This window comes from Elgaria multicarinata, chromosome 3, assembly GCF_023053635.1.
Source record: "Elgaria multicarinata webbii isolate HBS135686 ecotype San Diego chromosome 3, rElgMul1.1.pri, whole genome shotgun sequence".
Classification (NCBI taxonomy): domain Eukaryota; kingdom Metazoa; phylum Chordata; class Lepidosauria; order Squamata; family Anguidae; genus Elgaria; species Elgaria multicarinata.
In genome coordinates this window covers 45163510-45183902 of record NC_086173.1, presented here as the reverse complement: position 1 = coordinate 45183902, position 20393 = coordinate 45163510, and the positions used below count along the sequence as shown (strand labels likewise).

The 20393-nt window shown below is 41.5% G+C and overlaps 1 protein-coding gene across 2 annotated transcripts in view; it reads right to left on the bottom strand.

Moving 5' to 3' along the window:
• The window catches only part of NPLOC4 (NPL4 homolog, ubiquitin recognition factor), a 58706-nt gene extending 40483 nt beyond the window's left edge, over positions 1 to 18223 (bottom strand). The window contains exons 1-8 of one of the 2 annotated variants that reach the window (XM_063120082.1): positions 18079 to 18223; positions 13193 to 13273; positions 11672 to 11784; positions 6192 to 6371; positions 3529 to 3577; positions 2530 to 2624; positions 1648 to 1771; positions 489 to 668 (exon numbers count right to left, since the gene is read on the bottom strand). In XM_063120082.1, the coding sequence (XP_062976152.1) occupies positions 489 to 668; positions 1648 to 1771; positions 2530 to 2624; positions 3529 to 3577; positions 6192 to 6371; positions 11672 to 11784; positions 13193 to 13273; positions 18079 to 18093 (837 nt within the window). In that variant the 5' untranslated portion in view covers positions 18094 to 18223. Of the gene's footprint in view, positions 1 to 488; positions 669 to 1647; positions 1772 to 2529; positions 2625 to 3528; positions 3578 to 6191; positions 6372 to 11671; positions 11785 to 13192; positions 13274 to 18078 lie in introns of those variants that run through there. The other variant, XM_063120083.1, reaches the window with a different exon arrangement.
• Between the last annotated feature and the right edge of the window lie 2170 nt (positions 18224 to 20393).

Genomic DNA, 20393 nt, shown 5'->3' with positions numbered 1-20393 from the left:
CTTTTTGCCTTTACTGTCACCTTGTGCTCTGCCCAGGAGGCAAAAGGAGGAGAAACTGCTACTACGCCTTCCCCACCACTCTCAATCTGTTCAATCTCCAGCTATTGCTTGTAGAGAAGCCCATTTGTTGTTTGTTCTGGCAACAGCCATCTTGAGAGAAGCCACTGCCAGAGGAAACAGACAAATAATTTATGAAGATTGTTGCAACTGCTGGGAACAGGACAGGCTTATTGGGGTGAGGGATGGGGACTTCTATATAAACATGCATTGGATCAGGCTGAAATCAAGTTGTTGTCTCTTCCCCTTCAGCTGACACATGCACTGTTTATGGCAAGACTTCACCGCATAAAACATGAGGATAATGATGATGATGATTGCTCTATGCAGGCAGTTTTAGTTCATTGTCAGAAAGTGCTAATGAATACTGTTTCCCAAGCATATTGTTACGTAGAGCAAGCTAAGACATCTTAGAATGAAGAATCTGTTACCTGTGGGGGTTCATAGATGGCAGCAACCTCAGCTCGAATACCCAGAGGGATGTCTTTGTGCTCTGTATACCTCCCATATAAGTATCCAAAATGCTGGTTTCCTGTTTTTCTCCAGAAGTCCAAGAAGCGATCTGCAATTGTATGGTTCTCAAACATGATGTTATCCACATGCCTGTATTTCTGCCATTTGAAAAAACATAACAGCGTATCAAGTGAAGTACAATGACAAGGCAGAGATAGGGGTCTGAGCCTCAAAGCCATTTTTTTCTGCTCTGACACACATTTCACAAGAAGGCAAACTGGTGTGGAAAGACAAGTAACTTGCCCAGGCACATCAGTACAAAGGCAACCTCTACATGCATAATGATCCCATCAGACGCCCCACACTAGGATTTTCATTGGGGGAAAAAGGCCCCTTTCATTTCAATAGGACCTCTTTCTGCAGTGCATATTGTCAGGAAGGGAGACAATTAAACAAGGCTCACAGAACCCAGCAACAGAATGGGTTAATCAAGAATTGTTTAACCTGGGTATAACTCATGGTCCCCGGTTCACACGACACAACAAGCTATGGACTGAATTTTCAAAACCTGCCTGTCATGTATTGCATGCCACCAGAAGGCTATTTTGATCGTGTGAACCAGGTCAATGAATAACTGGTTAGTTGAAAATGGAATTGAAATCTTGGTCTCTTCCTTGCAGCTACACCAGAGAAGAGGGGAGAGTTCACCAGCCTGAGGCTCTCGTTTATGTAACACTAAACCATCATTTGGCATTTACTGAATGTGCCTTTCAGTAAAACTAAGAAAACAACACCCAGTTCCTCTTTAACTAACCACTTACTCTGCCTTTTAATCCCGTAATCCTTTGACACTATACCATAGAAATCTGAGCAGGTGGTTTTAAATCTGTTGAAAATTGCACTCCTATATCATGGCTAAAGCAGACGTCCTCTAGTTTACAAAGAAACATCTAGATAAGCATATTTTCACATCTCCTTGGATAAAAACGAACCAACAGTTGTTTACCAAACAACTGCCAGAGGGAAAATACTCCCAAACTCAAGCTGCCATTCCCTTCCAGATAGAAACAGTAGAGGAATAGAGTGCTCTGCTGTCCTGACGAGCAAGTCCCCATTAGTGGCTGGTGCTTATCTTACCTGTCTATTGAGTGTGATTGCACTTGGCTGGCACTTAGTACAAATGCCTTCTGGCCATGGGGGATGTCCCTCACATCCAGATTTAATCTTGCAGCTAATGTTTTCAAGGGCAACAAACTTTCCCCTAAACAGAAAAGAAAACATGCTAAATAACACGGTATTTCCCAAAAATGCAGAAGAAGCACCTATATTAAGTAGTGTATGGCAGACATCACATCAAAATATTTCATCAGGCTGAGAGGCTCTAGTACTTGCCCCAGCCAACAGTGTAAACATGGGGCCAAAAGTAGCAATGTAATCCAGGAGCCAGTCTGACTTAAGTGTTAGCTGCATATCATTTTTTCTAACACTTAAACTGAATTTAGCTACACAGAAGCTTTAGTTAAAGTAGGAAAGATCAGCGGCAGAGAATGTGACCCATGTTTCACGCACCTATATACATACATACACAAATATACAATGTCCTTGAAATGGAAAAGCACCAAATAAATTATGCACATATACAGTGTCCAGCAATGCACCGAGGAAGAAGAATTATACTTCCAGGCTGCTATAATAAAGGAGAGGATTTGGTTTTGCTATATATTGATGAGTTGACAAATCCTTAGCTTAAATAAATGCTACCTCCTTCACAAAATGCTGCTAACTGCATCAATGTGTGGGCCTGGTTTGGGGAGTAGGGAAGGATTAGGATCTGCCACTCAAAAGAGGAAAATAAAAATTCTCAATCTTTCCACCCATCCCCAAAGCTCACTTTAAAGTTACTATCTTGCCACTGTTTGAAATGAATTAGTGTTGCCCTATAAATAGTCTTCCAATTTTTCACATTTTATTTTATCATCTATAATGAGATCCCCTGCAAAAACAGTGCAAGTTTCTTACTTGTCTGCGCCTCCGGTCAGTTTCCTGATGTAGGCATGGAATGACATATGCTTCACAGGAGGTTCCAGATGGTTTAAATAATCCTCATCAAAAGGCTGCCAAAAAACCGCACACACAAAGGAAAACCAGGTCAGACACCTGCTTCATAATACATTGATCACTGAACAAATGCATGTTTTAGTCTGAACTTTTTGCTGGCGTTCAATGTGGAAACAATTAGGAAGCTTTTGTGCTCTTTTTCCACAGCAGTTACTACTTTGACAGTAATAGTGGGGCTCTTTCTCCTGCCTCCCTCACACAGTATGGAGTTGTAGCCTAGCTCAAAATGGCTTCAGAAACCCACCCTGCCTCAAGGGTATAATATTCTCCTTCTTTTAACTGGCAGAGCTAAAGGTTAACTGATCAAGCATAACTGGAGAACTCTGACACAGGTTATCTATCTGAAAATCTGCACTACTAAGAAAGACTATCAGAGGATCCTTACTGCACAGTCATTAATAAAAACAATCCAGAATATAAAAACACACAATAAGGGTGCAATGCTATGCGTATTTAGACAGTAAAAAATCCCTATGTGTATTTAGACAGTAAAAAAGCCTTACAATTCCCAGCATTCCCCAGCCACGTCTAAACATGGATAGGATTGCACCCTAAGTGGCTATGAGATGCAGCTCTAAGAAGGGCAAGGAGATCTGCAATGCAAATGGGAAGTACAAAATGCATATATATTTGCCCAAGACTTTAGTTGTATAACTTGTTAAAACCACCACTGCAGAAAAACAGATGACAGAAGCCTGATAAATCCAGATACTGTCCAGACAGATAGATCCAAGGGACTTGTTTAGTCTCTTTAGCTATTATCAGCATAGACAGAAGGCATTAACATTTCAGCAACATCCTCTCAACTGCTTCCATTACAGCAACTATATACAGAGGGAAATCATTTTAACAGGTAAAACATTTCCACAACAGCCTTAGTTCAACTTAGTTCAGCCTTACCTCTAGTGGTACACAGTGCACACATTTACCCAGAGGGCCATGTCGACATCTGTGTAAAGACAAACAAAAGTTAGCAGGCACATTTACTAGCAGCAACAGAGAAGCACTTTGTTTTATACCTTTTTACAGAGTCAACTCATTTGGTACTGGGGAAAATAATCTGTCATCAAATCACCAGCAGATCAGACTTTTAAAAAATTGAATTTATCAGACATTATCAGATATCTGTTGGTGAAGCCTAAATTTGCATGTTACATTACTGTGCCAAGTTGCTTTAAATTTACCCCTAGATAGCTGAAACTCGAATTAATTATGCAGGGTGTTGAATTAAGACACAATACGGTGTGGTTGTGGGTGGTGTTTTTTGTTTTGTGGAATTTACAGATGATGGTTACTTTTGTAGGAAAGGTTCAGTGCAGCATTATTCCAATACCAAATGCCTAAGCATAAGGAACACGAGGCATTGCATAATGTAATAAAGCTTTATTTTCTTATCACCCACTTATAACAGCCTGCTTAATCATATTTCTTTGTCTCGCTGTTGGTGTCTTCCTTCATTTGTCACTGATCTGAGCAACAACATAATAACTTTATTCTCTTGGAGTATACGTAGTAAAAGTTAGACTTAACGTCTAAAAAAAGAGTAAAAAGTTTTGCCTTTGATGGTTTCATAAGCACAATTTTTGCCACTGAACTGCTGTTTTGAAGAATCTAACAATACTTCACTATTCAAAGGCTTCTGCTTTTTGATATTCACCAAAGCAATGATTCTGGAACATGAAAAGTGATATGAAGGGGCAAAGTAGAGCTATTAAATTTTAAGATGAACCATGTATTTTTAAAGTTTAAGTCAGACTCTTTTGGGAGTTATTACTAATAAGGTCTACTCTCAAAACTGATTGTTACAGTGAACAAGTGGCCATCAGGTGGTCACAACACAACTTCCCCGACACATGCCAAACCCTAGGATGTTTTCCATATACCTCATGAGATTTGTATGTTTCAAGTTTCTTTAAAGCTTCCAGCATGGGCAAATACGATTGTCAAGAGCAACTTTGTGCTTGAATCTCTACATAATTGAGAGATATTAAAACTTGCTACTTCTCTGCAGGTATGCGGCTATTTCAAGTTAAAGAAGGATAAGAGGAGGCACAAAGATTCAGTAGACACAAAATACCCAAAGACTCTAGAATCATGGTGCCTGCTGCTCTATTCACTATATTTCACTTCCACACCTTCTTTGATATAACCCTTTCCATTGTCCCTACAACTAAATATACATGTAGCCTTTCTACAATGGAGTTTTATTGTTTTCATGGCTTACATACAAGTACATTCAAAGCCTCTATAATTAAAAAGGTATTGAAGTCTACCAGCATGCCCAGTCACCCCATTGCACCCCAAAATACTCATACTTTTGGACAAGGGTAACTGGCTATACCTGCACAATAGGAATTATGGGATACTTATTAATATTCCACGTGATTTGCTTACTATTTCTCAGTCTTTTATTAGGGAAATCCATCCATCCATAAGTTCTGGATCCACTGGGCTTTTCAGTGAACATATTAAGGCAGACATCAGTAGTTTGGGGGGGAACAGTGGATTTGTTGGTGAGAATGGCACTGAAACTCTGACTGAGCCGCATTATCTATTAGTAGCAAATCAAGCCTGCACTGTGTTGCCTTCTGGCCTTCATGGCCAATTGCCATTTGGCTAAAGAGAGAGCTGTTCCCTATGCAACTCAGACTTTGCCACAGTTATTTATGCCTGTTACATATATATATGGTGTGTGTGTGTGTGTGTGTGTGTGTGTGTAAGCCAAGTTGCTACGCTGAGATACCACATGAAAACAAATGGAAAACTAATAAACAACAAGCATATTTCATGATATGCTTGATACTGGCTAATACACTTCCAGATGTTATTTCATGCTACAAAGCTATAAATGGTTTGGGACCAAATAAGGCTTATAACTGCCAATGCTTATCAGATCTCTTCAATGGCAGATAAAACCAGAGTGGCTATTAAACATCTATTGTCGAACAAGGACTAGAAGAGGGTTTTTTTTTTGTTGTTGTTTTTAAACGTCTAGGTTTACAATTCTTTCTGTGACTGCTTTTTTTGGAGAATTTCAGAAGGGGTATCTGGGCATACTGAGCAGATTATTCTGTGTTTATTAGTCACATGGCTTCTGTGGTATGAGTTACTACTTTATATTTTGGACTATACTAGAGGCAGAAATGAAAGCTCTATCACAACACTTCTCAAAGTGTGAGGCTGGCTTTCCTCGCGAGGTCCCTGCCGCTTAATTCACTATCTGTTCTGGAAGTCAATAGAGCAATTCTCTCCATTTAAAAACAAACAAAAAACTTCTGTGTTCTGTCCTCCACCAAGGAACCTTGACGCATGCCCAGGTATCCCCTAACCCCACTCCTTTCCACATGATCAATTTGTCCCCTGGATGAGGAAAAGAGTGACTGCTGGGAGATAAATCACATGGGTTTATATTAATTATATTTGTTACATTTGGGGGGAACAGAGAAGGAAAGGGAGCATAAATAGCAACCCCCCCATACATATATAATAGGGAGGGGAAACTATGACAAACTTAATGGAACAGCAATTCTCACAGTTCAGATACAAAGCACAATGATATTTACAGTTGCTGGTCTCTGTTTCTGTAAATCTTTCCATCTTGTTTTATTAGGTACTGATCAATCTCATCTTCTACCACCTGGGGAACACCCACTTGACGCATTCCTTGAGAAACTGAGATATCCATGTTCTCAGAGGAAGAGCCCGCTGGGCTTGATGGAAAAAGAAACAGCATATCTCCATGTCTACAGAAGGAGACAAAAATATGACAGGCCTGTTACAGAATCATTATCAACTTCCTAATTAGACCTACATCTAAATGTTTCAGTCTTTAATTCTTAAGTACACAGTTGAGCTCTGTACACTCTACAAGACTGTTAACTCTACAGCATTAACACTTTACACTATGCATTAGATCTAGAGTATCCTTTCCAGCCCCTGTCATTTATGGAAGGGACTGAGATCCAGCAGAGGCTCCCGTTGGAATAAGGGGCACAATTGTCACCAATTCTCACTTCCCTTTGCAGCCCCCTGCTCCATTTCCCACACTATTTTGGAGGGTCCCCACAACCCTCTGAAGCTTTCAGAGGGCAGCTGGAAGAATTGGTTGAAAGCATAGAACCCCTATCTCCTGGGGGAGGGCATCCTGTGAGCAGAGTTCTGTTCAAGAGAACTCTGGATCCAAGCTTTTGTCTATACAGTTAGAGCAATCCTGGACATGTTTACTCAGAAGTAAGTCCCTCTGTGTTCATTGCAGCTTACTTCCAGGTAACTGTGCAATGGATTACAGCCTTCGAGAATCTTGTTTCTTTGCTTCGTTCCTTTCTAGCCCTCGGCAATTAAGGATGGTGCTTTTTAAAGGTGCATTTCTCTGAGATATTAATTCCCAAGGTGAGTCAACATTGTGAGGTAATTCAACTTTTGTCCTATCTTACGTATTAGAGGCACTCCCACCTCCCTCCCCATTCAGGAGAGGAAGAACAGAAATGACAAGGAACCAATGAAAGGTTTCCAGGCTCCAGTACTTAGCGACACCTTTTCTTTCTCTTCCTCTTCTACAATTTTGGGCAGGCTGCCAAGACCAGCAGATGGAGGAAAGGCTGATTCACCAGGGAGCTGATGAGCAACCTACTAGACCAAGGCTAACTTTTTCCACCTCATAATAGTAATACAAAAGCTGACAGAGGAGCCCATGAGTTGGATGCGCCTAAATCGAACTCCCTTCCAATGGAAGATAGAACATCCTCCTCCCTGTGGGCTTTTCAAAGACAAGTGTTTTTGTTTGTTTCAGTCAGCCTTTCGGAATTAAGGCTGCCCCATTTTATTTTAATGCTGTTTTTATTGTTACTTTAATTGCTGTAAACTGCTATGGCACGTTGGTGAGTGGCAGCATATAAATATCTTAAATAAAAACAGTAAACTTCCTGCATATTCCTTCATTTCATTAGAGCTAGAGAGCTGCAGAAGAATATCTGGAGTTCCAGACTGCAAAAAAGATGCAACTGATTCTAGTCTCTTATCTTTGGTACTGGAGAAAATGCAGAAGATATTCACTGGTAGCGTTCCAGCAATGTATTTGTGGGCAGACACACTCTAGGTGGAAAGTCAGAAACACAATTGCTTTTTTGCATCTCTTATTGTCTGTTTGTATTGCCTTTGTGCAAGCTTGTGCTCCTTTTGTTCTACACATTTGGGCTAGACTTTTCTGAAGGAAGCCTTCTTTCAGGGGGAAGCAAATATATGTTATGTATGTGCTTATTCCATATACTATGAGTTATAGCATCCTCTCCTTTCAGCCTCATCTTTCATCAGCCAAATTGCTTGCAAAATTGTAGGGGCCCTTTTAGATTGTGACCAGCAAGGGTGAATTCTCAGTCCTGCCACCTTGCATTTGGAATGATCTGAATTGAAGGGTGTTTCTCCCCCCCGCCCGCCCCCCCCCCGCTTCTTGCCCTCAGGTATTTCAGTATGTAGAATAGTTGATTAATTGTTTATGTTATGTGTTATTGTAGACTTTATTCTATTATTATTATTATTTTTAAAACAACAACAACAACAACAACAACAACTGTAAGCCATCCTGGGAGGCTATGTTGAAGGGGAGCTTAAATTTCCTAAACAAATAAAACACTGCATCATCTACCAATACTTAAGAAAAGGCAATAACATATTTCTCATTATATCCTGGTTTTCCAAAGAGGCTAACAAGAGACAGCACCCCTGGGGCCATAGGATTGATTGGAAAAAAGCCCTCTGAGGTCTTTGACAAAGTTCTAACCTCAGAGAGTTCTTTCCAATGTCCCTCTCCTGGGCCCTCCCAGTCATCACTGTATCTCCGCACCGTGCTGGTTCTTGCTGACATAGAACAGGAAGGAGTGGAGCCTCTAATATCGGAGGCTCTTCTAAAAGTACACAGAGATGTGACAGAGATGAACCAGAGCAGCATTAAAACCAGGGGTGAAAAACGTTAAAACTTAGCCACTCCAGATATATACGCTCCTACTCCTTCAGCCTGAGCACCAAATGCTACACTTAAGCTTTGAAGCACCAAGACTGCAAATGCTTCTATAAAGATTAAATCGGGGGTACACAACCTTTTTGGCCCCAAGGGCCACACAGTCGATTGGGGGGGAGGTCACACATGCACATGTGTATACACACATTGGCTCAGCTCAGACAACATGTTATTCAATACAGTGTGAAAATTCCACTCAATGGCTGAGTTTTTAGGAGGTACTCCCCACACAACATGTTCTAACTCCACCACTGTGTGACTGTGGGCTACTGTGGAGCTGAGTAAAATCTATCACGATGTTTGATTGACAGTTCCTCTGCCCTCCCGATGGTATCCCATCACATACGGCGGTAATCCATCTGCTTCTAAAAAAGCCCTTCTTGGACCACCTGGACCTTAATAACTACAGACCAGTATCAAATCTTCTGTTTTGGGGCAAGGTGATTGAGAGGGCAGTTGCCTTCCAACTCCAGGCAGTTTGGGATGATACAGATTTTCTAGAGCCATTTCAAACCAGCTTCAGGGCAGGATATGGAGTTGAGACAGCTATGGTCGCCTTAGTGGATGAACTTCACTTGAGTATTGACAGGGGGAGTGTGTCCCTGCTGGTGCTTCTGGACCTCTCAGCGGCTTTTGATACCATCGATCATGGTAACCTTCTGGAACGCCTGGGGTGGTGGTGGTGGTGGTTGGGAATCGGGGGTACTGTGCTTCAGTGGTTCCGGTCCTATCTCTTAGGCAGGTTCCAGATAGTGATGCTTGGAGATAGCTGCTCCTCAAAGAAGGAGCTGTTGTATGGCGTACCACAAGGCACCAACCTATCCCCAATGCTGTTCAACATCTACATGGAACCGCTGGGAGAGATCATCTGGAGGCATGGGGTGGGGTGCTATCAGTATGTTGATGACAACTAAACATATTTCTCTATGACTTCGACAACAGCATCAACTAAGGATAGTGTGTCTCCTTCTGAATGAATGCTTGGAAGTGGTAATGGGCTGGATGAGGAAAAACAAACTGAAGCTGAATCCAGACAAGATGGAGGTGCTTACTGTCAAAGGCCCCAACCTGGGTTTGGAGGTGTTTCAACCAGTTCTGGATGGGGTTACACTCCCCCTGAAAGACTGCATTCACAGCTTGGGGGGTGCTCCTGGATCCGTCGCTCCAAATGACAGCCCAGATAGATGCAACTGCCAGGAGTGCCTACTATCAGCTTTGGCTGATATGCCAGCTGCGCCCCTTCCTAGAGCTGGAAGACCGAAAGACAGTAGTGCACATGCTGGTAACTTCGGGCTCGACTTCTGCAATGCGCTGTACATAGGGCTACCTTTGTGCCTAGTCTGGAAACTTCAACTAGTGCAAAATATTGCAGCCAGGTTGGTCACCGGTACATCTAGGGGTGACCATATTACACCAACTTTAAAATCACTTCACTGACTGCCAATTAGTTACTGGGCGAAGTATAAAGTGTTTAAAGCCCTACATGGTTTGAGTCCAGGTTACCTGCGGGATCGCCTTCTCCCGTACAATTTGCCCTGCACACTCAGGTCCTCTGGGAAGAATTTACTTCAGTCAGTCAAAACTAGGCTGACAACCATTACCCAGAGGACCTTCTCTTCTGCTGTTCCAAGACTGTGGAATGGCCTGCCAGGAGAGATCCGCCAGCTTAAGTCTTTCTGAATTTAAAAAAGCTACAAAGATGGATTTCTTCTGGCCGCCCTACCCAGTCGAATTTTAAAATGTCTTAAAAGGTTTTGAGATTTTAATAATGTATTGGTTTTATGTTTTTAATCAGTTTTATGTATTTTATATTTTTGTATTCAATGTTGTTCCCCGCCTCGATCCAGAGGGAGAGGCGGGTAAGAAATAAATATTATATATTATTATTATTATTATTATTATTATTATTGCAAAAAACCCAATCCCGGAGGCTCTCGTAAAGCAGCACTCGCTCCTTTCTCCACTCTTGCTAAGGAACTCTGTAGCCAGTGGGCAAAGTCAACTCAACGCAATGGAAAACTCCACAGAGCCTGCCACACAACACAAAACAGTTGTGCAGGAACATTCCTCTGCACGGTATGGATATTTTGTGTGGAGCATTTTCCCAAAAAACTCCACCGTGCATAGGGTTTTCCTGCCAGACAACACACTTTTCAACGGTGGTGTGAAAACTCCACCACAGAGTTCTAAAACTACCGTCAAAAATGTGCTGTCTGAACTGAGACATTTTCTTCCCCTACATACCCCTCAGCATGCAGGGATGAGGAGGTCTAAACATCCCCTCTCTGCTCGCTCAGATTAAGGAATTGTGTGTGTGTGTGTGCGCGCGCGCACGCATGCATGTGTGTAAGCCTCTCTCATTCCCCAGCAATCTCCACTAAGACTGCTGTTTCTCCACCACTAGCAACGGGAAAACAGTCATCTTGAAAACAGGATCACTGGGAATTGGGAGAGAAGCAATAGTGGAGGGAAAATCAGTAAGTGTGAACTCAGCGAGGGGAATTCAGTGGCCAGGGTGTAGGGGTGAGGAGAGGCAGAGTTCAGGGCAGCCATGGAGCCATATCTAAGGCTTTGGGAGAGCACATGTGGACCATGCACTCCTGGATTAAATAGTTAAAGTAAGCTTTAAATAAGTTTCTCCCCAAATCTATTAATTTGCCCAATGCTTCTACAGTCTTTCTACTTTGCTAATAGCTCTGAAATGGCAAGTTAACTTACAATGTTCCAACAAACATAAAATGGACTGAGCAATTTTTGTGGCCAATAAACATCAAAGTAAGTAATTTGTAAGCTATTATAACAGGCTGCTCAGTAGTAGCTCATATTACAATAACATCACCAACAGAATTTGCTTCAATTGCATCCATAGACATAAATAGTACGAATGATAATACATAGAAATGCTGTAGCTGATATTTCAGTTCCGTTACCAGACAGGCACTGTTGAGAAATGACAGACAGGATTGCCAAAAGAGAAGCCAAGCCTACTTTAGTCCAACAATAACTCCATATCTTTTGCTGAGCACTTACTTGATTTTTAACAAGTTGAGTGACTTGTTGGGAGAAGATGTGATCTCACCAGTCCTGTTTCTATTAATGTACACAGAAAAACCATTATTTCTGAAGCCAAATTCTTTTGCAACCTAGAAAAGAAGAAAAGAGGAGTTAACATCTGGAACTTGTGCCGCAGAGATAAACATACCAGGACTATATGGAATTTATGCTGTAAATATGTCACGTAGTTACATGAAAGTGCAAGAGATCAGAAATGAATGCTCAGAGAATCTACAAGACAATACATATAAATGAAATACCTTGTATGAGTGGATGTTACAAATTAAGCAGGGACCTTAATTAGACTTGCAAGTGATTAATGTTGCTGCCAATGCCAACAGTTCACCATAATTAGGTCCATTGTGGGGGACAATTCACACTCCAGAAAGGAGGAAGCATGCAATCCCATGGTCACACTTATTTTAAAATACCCAAATCCACAAAAAAGTTCATTAGAGCTGACAGGGTAGAGCTGACATAAAAACTATCAGTTTTAGTTTGAAAAATGTGAGCCGACAGTTTATGGAACTCACTTTCAACATAGACTAACTTAGCCACCTTCCATAGAAAGAGCTTCCTTTATTGGCAGCGGTCAACAACTCTTAGCTGGGAACAATTGGTTCTCACCATGATCCTGCCACCCTTCCAGAGGGAGGAGGCAGGGTCTCCTAACATTATGCTGAGCTCAAAACCCAACATAACTGTGTGGGGTGATCCTCTGCTCTCCTCTACAGCTGAGAAGAGAGAGCTCATCTCCATTGCCCCAAGCTTCAGATACTCAGAAGCCAGCAAGAAGCCCCATGGCGTTCCAATAATCCCTAAGGTTCAGTGCAGAGACACTGCCATTTTCCTGTGCTTCTGAAGTCAGCGTGGCATAAGGGAGAGCCCTTACACATCTCCAGGCATAGAAGAAGGGCAGGGACTCTCTGATTCTGTGCACCCGCTAGAGCAAAAAATGTAGCTTTCAGTGACATTTATGGATCCTTGTCAATGGATCCTTGCCTTCCTTGCATTCTGAGGAAGACTGTTGTGAGGTCCTGTATGTGAAAATTGAATTACTTCAATTTTTAGTTACAGTTATATTGCAATTTTAGGCTATGTTTATATAGTGATTTTAGGCTGTTTTTATGAAGTTTTAATTGAGCATTCATTTTATTGTTTAAAAATTGAATTATGCTATTTGTGTTTTAGGCTCTACACAACTTTGGTTATTTTTAAGTTAAAAAGCATAAATGTAATGATAATAATGTAGTCCCATCCTAAATAACGCTAGCTCAGAAGTAAGTTCCGCTGAATTCAATGATTCAATTCTTAATCTATATGCATAGGATTTCAGGCTTAGGTTGTATAATTATGCTAAATCATCATCACAGAAGCTTCTGCGTAAATCCAGCCAAATCCTAGAGAGAAGAGTCACAAACCAATTGTGTTCTGACCAACAGGTGCTGCACCTGTTGCTGTCCTAGGAGAACCCCAAAAATGCCCAAGCCAGAATACCTTTTTCAGGAACGTTGCAGCTGTTTCCCGCTTTGTTGCTGTGATACGTTTCACTCCCTCTGGTGACTGGACACGGATTATCTGTTAGGATTTTTAAAAGATTTTGGAGAAGGTTAGGCAACAGAAATTGCCACAGCTCATCACATTTTGACTTTTGAGGGGGGGGGGGGGGAGACCAAACTGAAGACTGTTTGGGGAATGGATGAAACAAAACCAGGATAACCACAGCCTTTAAGCCTTGACATAAAAATAACTTCAGTAAAAAAACACTTAAAAACTTCAAGGATATACAACTGACTGGAGGAGAAGTAGAATTAAGAGCCAAGTATTACCTAGTTTCACATTATTACTTTTAAACTATGAAAGATTTAAAATATTTGGAGTACTTGGAAGAAGTATCCACTAGGGTGGATTCCTGCATTGAGCAGGGGGTTGGACTCGATGGCCTTGTAGGCCCCTTCCAAGTCTGCTATTCTATGATTCTAAGAACATTTTACTGACTTAGCCTTTGAGTTTATAAATCACAAACAGCAGAATTTGTCATCAAATCCTCATCACAAAAACTCAGGAGTTTTCATATAGTATAAAGGATTTAATCAGGTTGCATCAATAACTATCAGCACATATCATTTTAATAGAAAATGAACATCCATATTCAATAAAGTGAGTTAAGTCACATCAGTCTGGTGGGCCATTAAACAATGGAGCAAACTCTGAAAGAGAAAATGGACGGCAACTATTTACTCTGAAGAACAGCAGCTAAGTGATAATCCTCCCTAAGAAGGTGCACTTGGCCTTGAATCAGTAACTAATTTGTCTTGCACTTCTGAAGTGTGCAAAAAGGTCTAGCATTCTAAAGCTGTTAAGTACACCTGCAGAAAAAAACACAAGCAGAGAAGAGTTACAGGAAGATACTGATAAAAAAGCTGCCAGATTTCACATTTGGAGCCAATGTTATTGCAAAAAGTTATTGCCACCAAAATGAGACCGTTTATTGCTTAGTCCTATTTTGTTACACTGTACTATGTCATCTCAGGGGAATTTAAAAACACAAAAATGAAACACATTAAACCTATAAATGGATAGGATTGTAGCCATATAACTCCTCTTTAAAGAGATAATGTACACATAAGTATTGATCCTTATTTTGCCTCTGTTTTTTTGAATAAAAAAATGTAGAGCACTTTATATTCTAGAAAGATTTGGAACTTTTCTAAGATATTGTTCATAGAGTTAATGGGTCCGAAGGTCAATGCTATGTAAGAATGAAAGTTGGAGCTTTCATACATAGAGGGCAAGAATATAAGTATCTTCTTGCAACTTTGCCCTTTAAGAAAATCAAGAATGGAAACACTCAAGAAATGAAGGTTAATCTCACTTAATGTATTAACTATACCACCTGAGGCATATACTTTAGGTCTGAAATACTGTTTAATATCCTAGTTTCCAAATCTTTGCTCCTTTTTCCTAACAAAATCCAACAGGACGACACAATCCTATATACACTTAGATAAGAGTAAGTCCCATGAACTCAGCAGAATCTACTTCGGATTAAGCATGCATATGATTTGTTGAGCAATTCTCTCTTGCAATGCCCCAAAGTGCTGACTCAGTAATTCTCCACAGTATTCCACCTTGGGCTGGCAGCTGAATGACGAATCCTAGGTCCTTGTCATACCATGTCATACCACCACCATGAATTTCAACATATATTATGTAATAGGACTATTCTTTACCACTTGAAGGATCACCTTCAAATCGGATCTCTATCATGGTAACAAACTCAAAGTGACTGAAACAGGCAAAATGTCTTTAAAAAATAGATACATTTAAAATGCTTGCTGCATAGATTAAATAAAAAACTAAAGGAAAATGAAAGGTTGCAATTTCCACATGTGGATGGGAAGATATTTGCCAGTTGCTGCCTCAGCAGAAGCCCCAAAGCACAAACACTTGCCAAATTAGTTGTCACCTCTAAACCAGAATCTTGCAACTATGACATGTGTTTAAAACCTTCACAAAAAGTAAAACAACCTAGATAGGTACTGACTGACAATTTTCAGAGAAGAAACTAAACAGGGGCATTTTTTCGAAACATGATTGATATGTCAGTTGTTCTTATAATTTGCACTTCCATACTGGGAACTATTTTATTTGTATGCCACACAGAGAACTACGGTTATTGGATAGTTTAAAAATGTAAGAAATAAATATTTTGACAGAGCTTTACTAAACTTAACAGAAACAGACATCAGCAATCAAGTAGACATGTGACTGCCATGTGAACATACATTTAAAGCAGATTAAAGGGCACTGCTTAAATTCTATTCAGCCGTTATCAAAGCGGCTGATCCAACTCTTACAAAAACAGGTTTGACTACAACTACATTCAAGCCACACCACAGCCTAGTTTCTGAAATGTAAGGCTATGGCTGCATGCCAAAAGTATCCCCCCCCCCCCAAAAAAAGAGAGAGGCCCTGCCTCTGTTATTGGTCTAGGCGGTTAATGTTATCAACATGTCACCCCAGACACATCTGGTCAATACTTTCACAAAGATAAGATACTGGCAACATTTTTTTTTAACATCAGCCACGGGAAGCCAAACTTTTATAAACTTTATAAAAACATGTCCTACCCAATCCGATGCAGAGTTATGCATGCCTGACTCTGCATAGGATCAGGCTGCTAAAGAAAACAGGACCGGAGCATTTTGGGTACTAATGACATAACAATTCAGTAACTAGCATTTCAAGTTTATGTATTTATTTTTCAATATTTATATACCACCTAATAACAAAAGTTCTAAGGGCAGTTTAAAAATTAAAATTAAAACCATAAAATATACAAATATGTAACATGAAAACTAAAGCAGAATAAATGCAGTAACAGAGAATAACATCAGCACAACAGATCTAAAAAGTACTAAAAATATTTTAAGATTCAGAAGCCTGAAAATACCATAACAAAGGCACTTCTGGGGAAGGTGCTCCATAACTGAATAGAGCTGGCATCCCAATTATGCTCTCTTGTGTAGCTACCCACCAGGCCTGTGGTTTCTCCTGATTGCGTGTTCACTCCTGGGTGGTATTAAGCTCTATGTACTATGTAATTCAACCTTTAGAAATGGCTTTTTCATGGTTCTTATGGCACATACAGATAGTCTTCAAACTTCTTCCAATCACTGAAGGGACCACAGGAGAGGCAGCTCTAGCTCAGTGGTAGAGCACCTGGTTTTTACAGGGAAGATTCCAGGCACAATCCCTGGCATCTCTAGTTAGTCCTGACAACAAGTCCCTTATCTCAACCTTCTCACTGTACATAAAAGTTCAGGGAGAAGTTTCCCATCTCTGCAATATGGATGTGGAAAAACAATGTAAAGGCATCTTCACATAAACCAGTTATTGTATGGCTAATGCTGGAGTATTCACACATTCTAGCATGGATCAAGATCCCCTTATTCAGTTAGGAGCATAAACCCCCTACATTCTACAACTGAAGCTAACTAAGCTAAGGATACATAAGGGGCATCCTTCTGCCTTGTACCCAATCTATCTGGATATTGTCAGATAGCATAAAAACTTGCTGTCTCTAAAGCTTGAAGTAGAAAATAACTCAGCTAGTATATCACAGTATGCTTAAGGGTACCGAACTTATGAGACAGTGAGTTAAAATGATAGCCTCTGGGCTGATCGCTAGTAGAGAGAATACTAATCTAATTCTGAAACAGGTTTAAGGACTCAATATCTTTGTATCCCCGTATTGTACTTGTGCCACTCACCCTGTACACACACAAGCCATAATGGGTTAAGGGCAGGTAGCCAAATGTCCTATCAACTCAGCCATCTTGAAGCATTACAAGTAGTACCAAAGTGAATCTAGGTTCAAAGAGATTCAGTTTTAAAACTACTTATAATGCTTCAAGATAATATAAAATAATAATTAAACTGAAAGGGAGGAAATGCAGTTGGTGTTACAGAAACTATAACCTACACTGAGCATTTGTCTCTAATAATCAGATGTTGTGTTTGCCCACATACACCCTGCCCCAAGGGCAGGGAGGAACAGAAAAGTTATTGAGACCAGAGCATATCCACACTAAAAGTTTTTATCGGTTTTGCTCTAGCTTAAGTGTCATGGCTTCCCCAAAGAATTCTGGGAATTGTAGTTTTGGTGGCGTGATGAGAATTCGTTAGCAGTCCCCGGACCCCCTCCTCATGAACTGCAGTTCTCACTGTTCTATGGGGAGAAGGAATTATTATTATTAAACCATATTAAGTTTGCAGCCTTCCGTCTTTTGGGTGGAGGTAGCGTTTCTCACTCTTGATGAAAGTGGAATGGCAAAGCAATATGTTCAACTCTAGAGAGAGGGGGCCCAGTCTTCAGTGCCAACTCCCTCTTTCACAGTAAGAACAAGGTGAACTGAGGTGCTGGCTGTCTCTTGAATAGTTGAGAACATCACCCCTTTCCCTCTTCTTCCTCCTCCTCTTTCATAAAACCTGCTTGGAGATGCTTGAGGAAAATAAGCCCCCCCCCCCCCCCGATGGCCAAAAAGAAAAGCCATTTAAGGCAAACGTGCCAGCACCAAGGTGAGGCATTCGGAAAAGGTGTAAAAACCAAATGGGACGCGGAAGTCACGAGGTAAAAGGGACAGCGCTAAAGCGGGGGCCGGTCTAGACTCCCCGCCTCCCTCACTATGACAAAGACACCGGGATGTGTGTGTGGGGGGGGAGAAAAACGCGACACTCTCGCTCGCTGAACAGGGAAGGCAGGGGCGGGGGGTAACGGGACGCTTCTTCTTCCCTTACAGGCCTCACCCCGGAGGGGTGGGGGAGGGGGAAGTCACCCCATGACCCTCCCCCCTCCCTTTCTCTCAAGCCCAACTTACAATGGTCTCCGCCATGTCCTCGCAGCAGCTCCCCGACTCACGTCTTGCCCCGGCTCCGGTAGCGCCGCCTCCTGACTGCCCGCCCTCTCTGTCGCTCGTGCACCGCCAATATTGCCGCGTCACCGTTCCCGTCTAGTAACGCAAGTAGAGGCAACAAGGTTCCGGGTAGAAACGGTCCGGCTCTGAACAGGGCGCCGCTGCTGCTGCTGTTTCCTCCTCCTCTTTCCCCCCCCCCTCTCCCTCTGGCTCCGCCTAGTCAGAACTCGGCCCTTGTTACGCGAAGGGCTTTCTCGTACATAGGTTGTGAGGGGTATTTTTCCATTTGAAAAGCTAGTGGTTGTTTTTTTCTTTTAAAACAGAGGAATTTCTTGTGAAATAGCAAGGGGGTAAAAGCGTACTTTTTTTAAAAAAAAATTTTTTTTTTTAAATCAAAATGTAAGAAAACCCCCAAGAAAAATAAAAATGTAAATCTAATTATTGACAGAGAGCAGTACCTCCCCCTTTAACTTTAGATACAAAAGTATAGGAGGGAACCATTGGCTGCTTTGGAGGTTTCTTTATGGTTCTTCATAATAACAAAATATATTAAAGGCGCATCCTATGCTTGTTTAGACAGAAAAAAGGTCTACAACTCCCACCATGCCCAAGCGAGCATGGCTGACTGGGGTGTGCTGGGAACTGTAGACCTTTTTTTCTGTCTAAACATGCATAGAATTACAACCTAAGTTTCTCCCATAATCTAAAAAAGGCTTTGAAAAATATTCCTGTGTATACCCATGGTTTGAATATAAAGTAAAATGCCATATTTTACTAAAAAAAATCATATATTTTGCCTTTGCCTTTACATAGTTTCAGTCAGTGATGCAAATTTTCTGCCATGGCTATTTGCCAGAATTTTTGCCAGTTTAAGGATAGCTGTACTTCCCCAGAACTGTATCTACAGAGTTGCTCCAAAACATCACTGAGAGCTACTCTCCAAACACAATGTGGTGTGCTTTCCTTCTCCAAGAACTGCTCACTGCCAGGGCTGGCATCAAGGATAGGCATGGTCAGGCACCTACCAAGGGCCCACACCTCAGCAGAGGCCCACTAGCAAGAGCTTCCAGGACTTGCTCCCTCTCTTCACCATTGCAACCTGCTTGTTCACCTTGCTCTGGCCCAGACAACTAACAGGGACAGAGCAAAGGGGTGATCTTGGAAGGTGGTACTGGGGGATTCATGCTCAACACTGGCCTTTGGTGTCCCTCTGGGCTTCATCTTATCCCCCGTGCTATTCAACATATAATAAAACCGCTGGGAGAAATTGTCCCGAGTTCTGGAGTTTAGTATCACTAATATGGTGATGACACCCAACTCTATGACTGGATTTGTACAACCTCCCATGGGCAGCCAGCCATAGTGGATTGTTGTGTCCTCCAAACCTAGTGTGTTTTCCACTAGGTGGATTATTTTTCATGAACAAGCCATGCTGTGAATAGATGGCTTGCTGTAATGTTGTTTGTGCCCATGGTGGACTGTCGTGTCATCCAAACCTGGTAGAATGATTGTATTACGAGTTGCTAAGATAGGCTATAGAGCTGCTCTTCCAGAATCCTTCGACGGTGACTGCCCTTCCACTGATGCCAAAAAGGCACTTTGGAAGACCTGTCACTTGTTTCCCAGGTTTTGGGGGGGGGGGTTGGTGCCTCAGAAATACACACATGGGGTTGTAATTTGTTGTTGTTGGTCTTCTGCAAGTGTACAAGCACATAACTGCTCCCTTGCTTTACTGTCACGAAGATTTTCACACATCTGCTGAAGCGCAGTAACCACAGCAGTAACTGTTCTGAAATCTAGCTCTGAAAAGGTGGGGAAGTTAATATCTCCACTTTCTGAAGACTCATGGAAGTGTTAAAAAGGTGGAGCACACAGAGAAGTGTCAGTTCAACACCTAAAAGCGAGAGGATTACATTGCCAAAGGGGAAATATTGTAAAAAAAAAAAAAAAAAGAGACAAACCCTTTTGACGCTGATCACATCACTCTTTTTTGTACCATAGGCACGCATAGGCGGCTAAATTTGGATGTCAGATTATGATTTGGAGGATTAGAAAGATGTGACTAGTTTATGCAGTCTCTCTTTTTCCTCTTCCCTCATCTTTCATGAAACAATTTACTCTTCCCTTTCTTGGTTCTCTGTAACCATAATTTGCTGTGACATGTGATTTGAGCAAACTATAGTTAGCTTTAACCAGGATTGCCTCTCTAAGCTTTGGTCTGCAACCTACTGGAAAGCAATGGGTTGATGGTTAACCAAACTATGGTTAGGAAAAGGAGA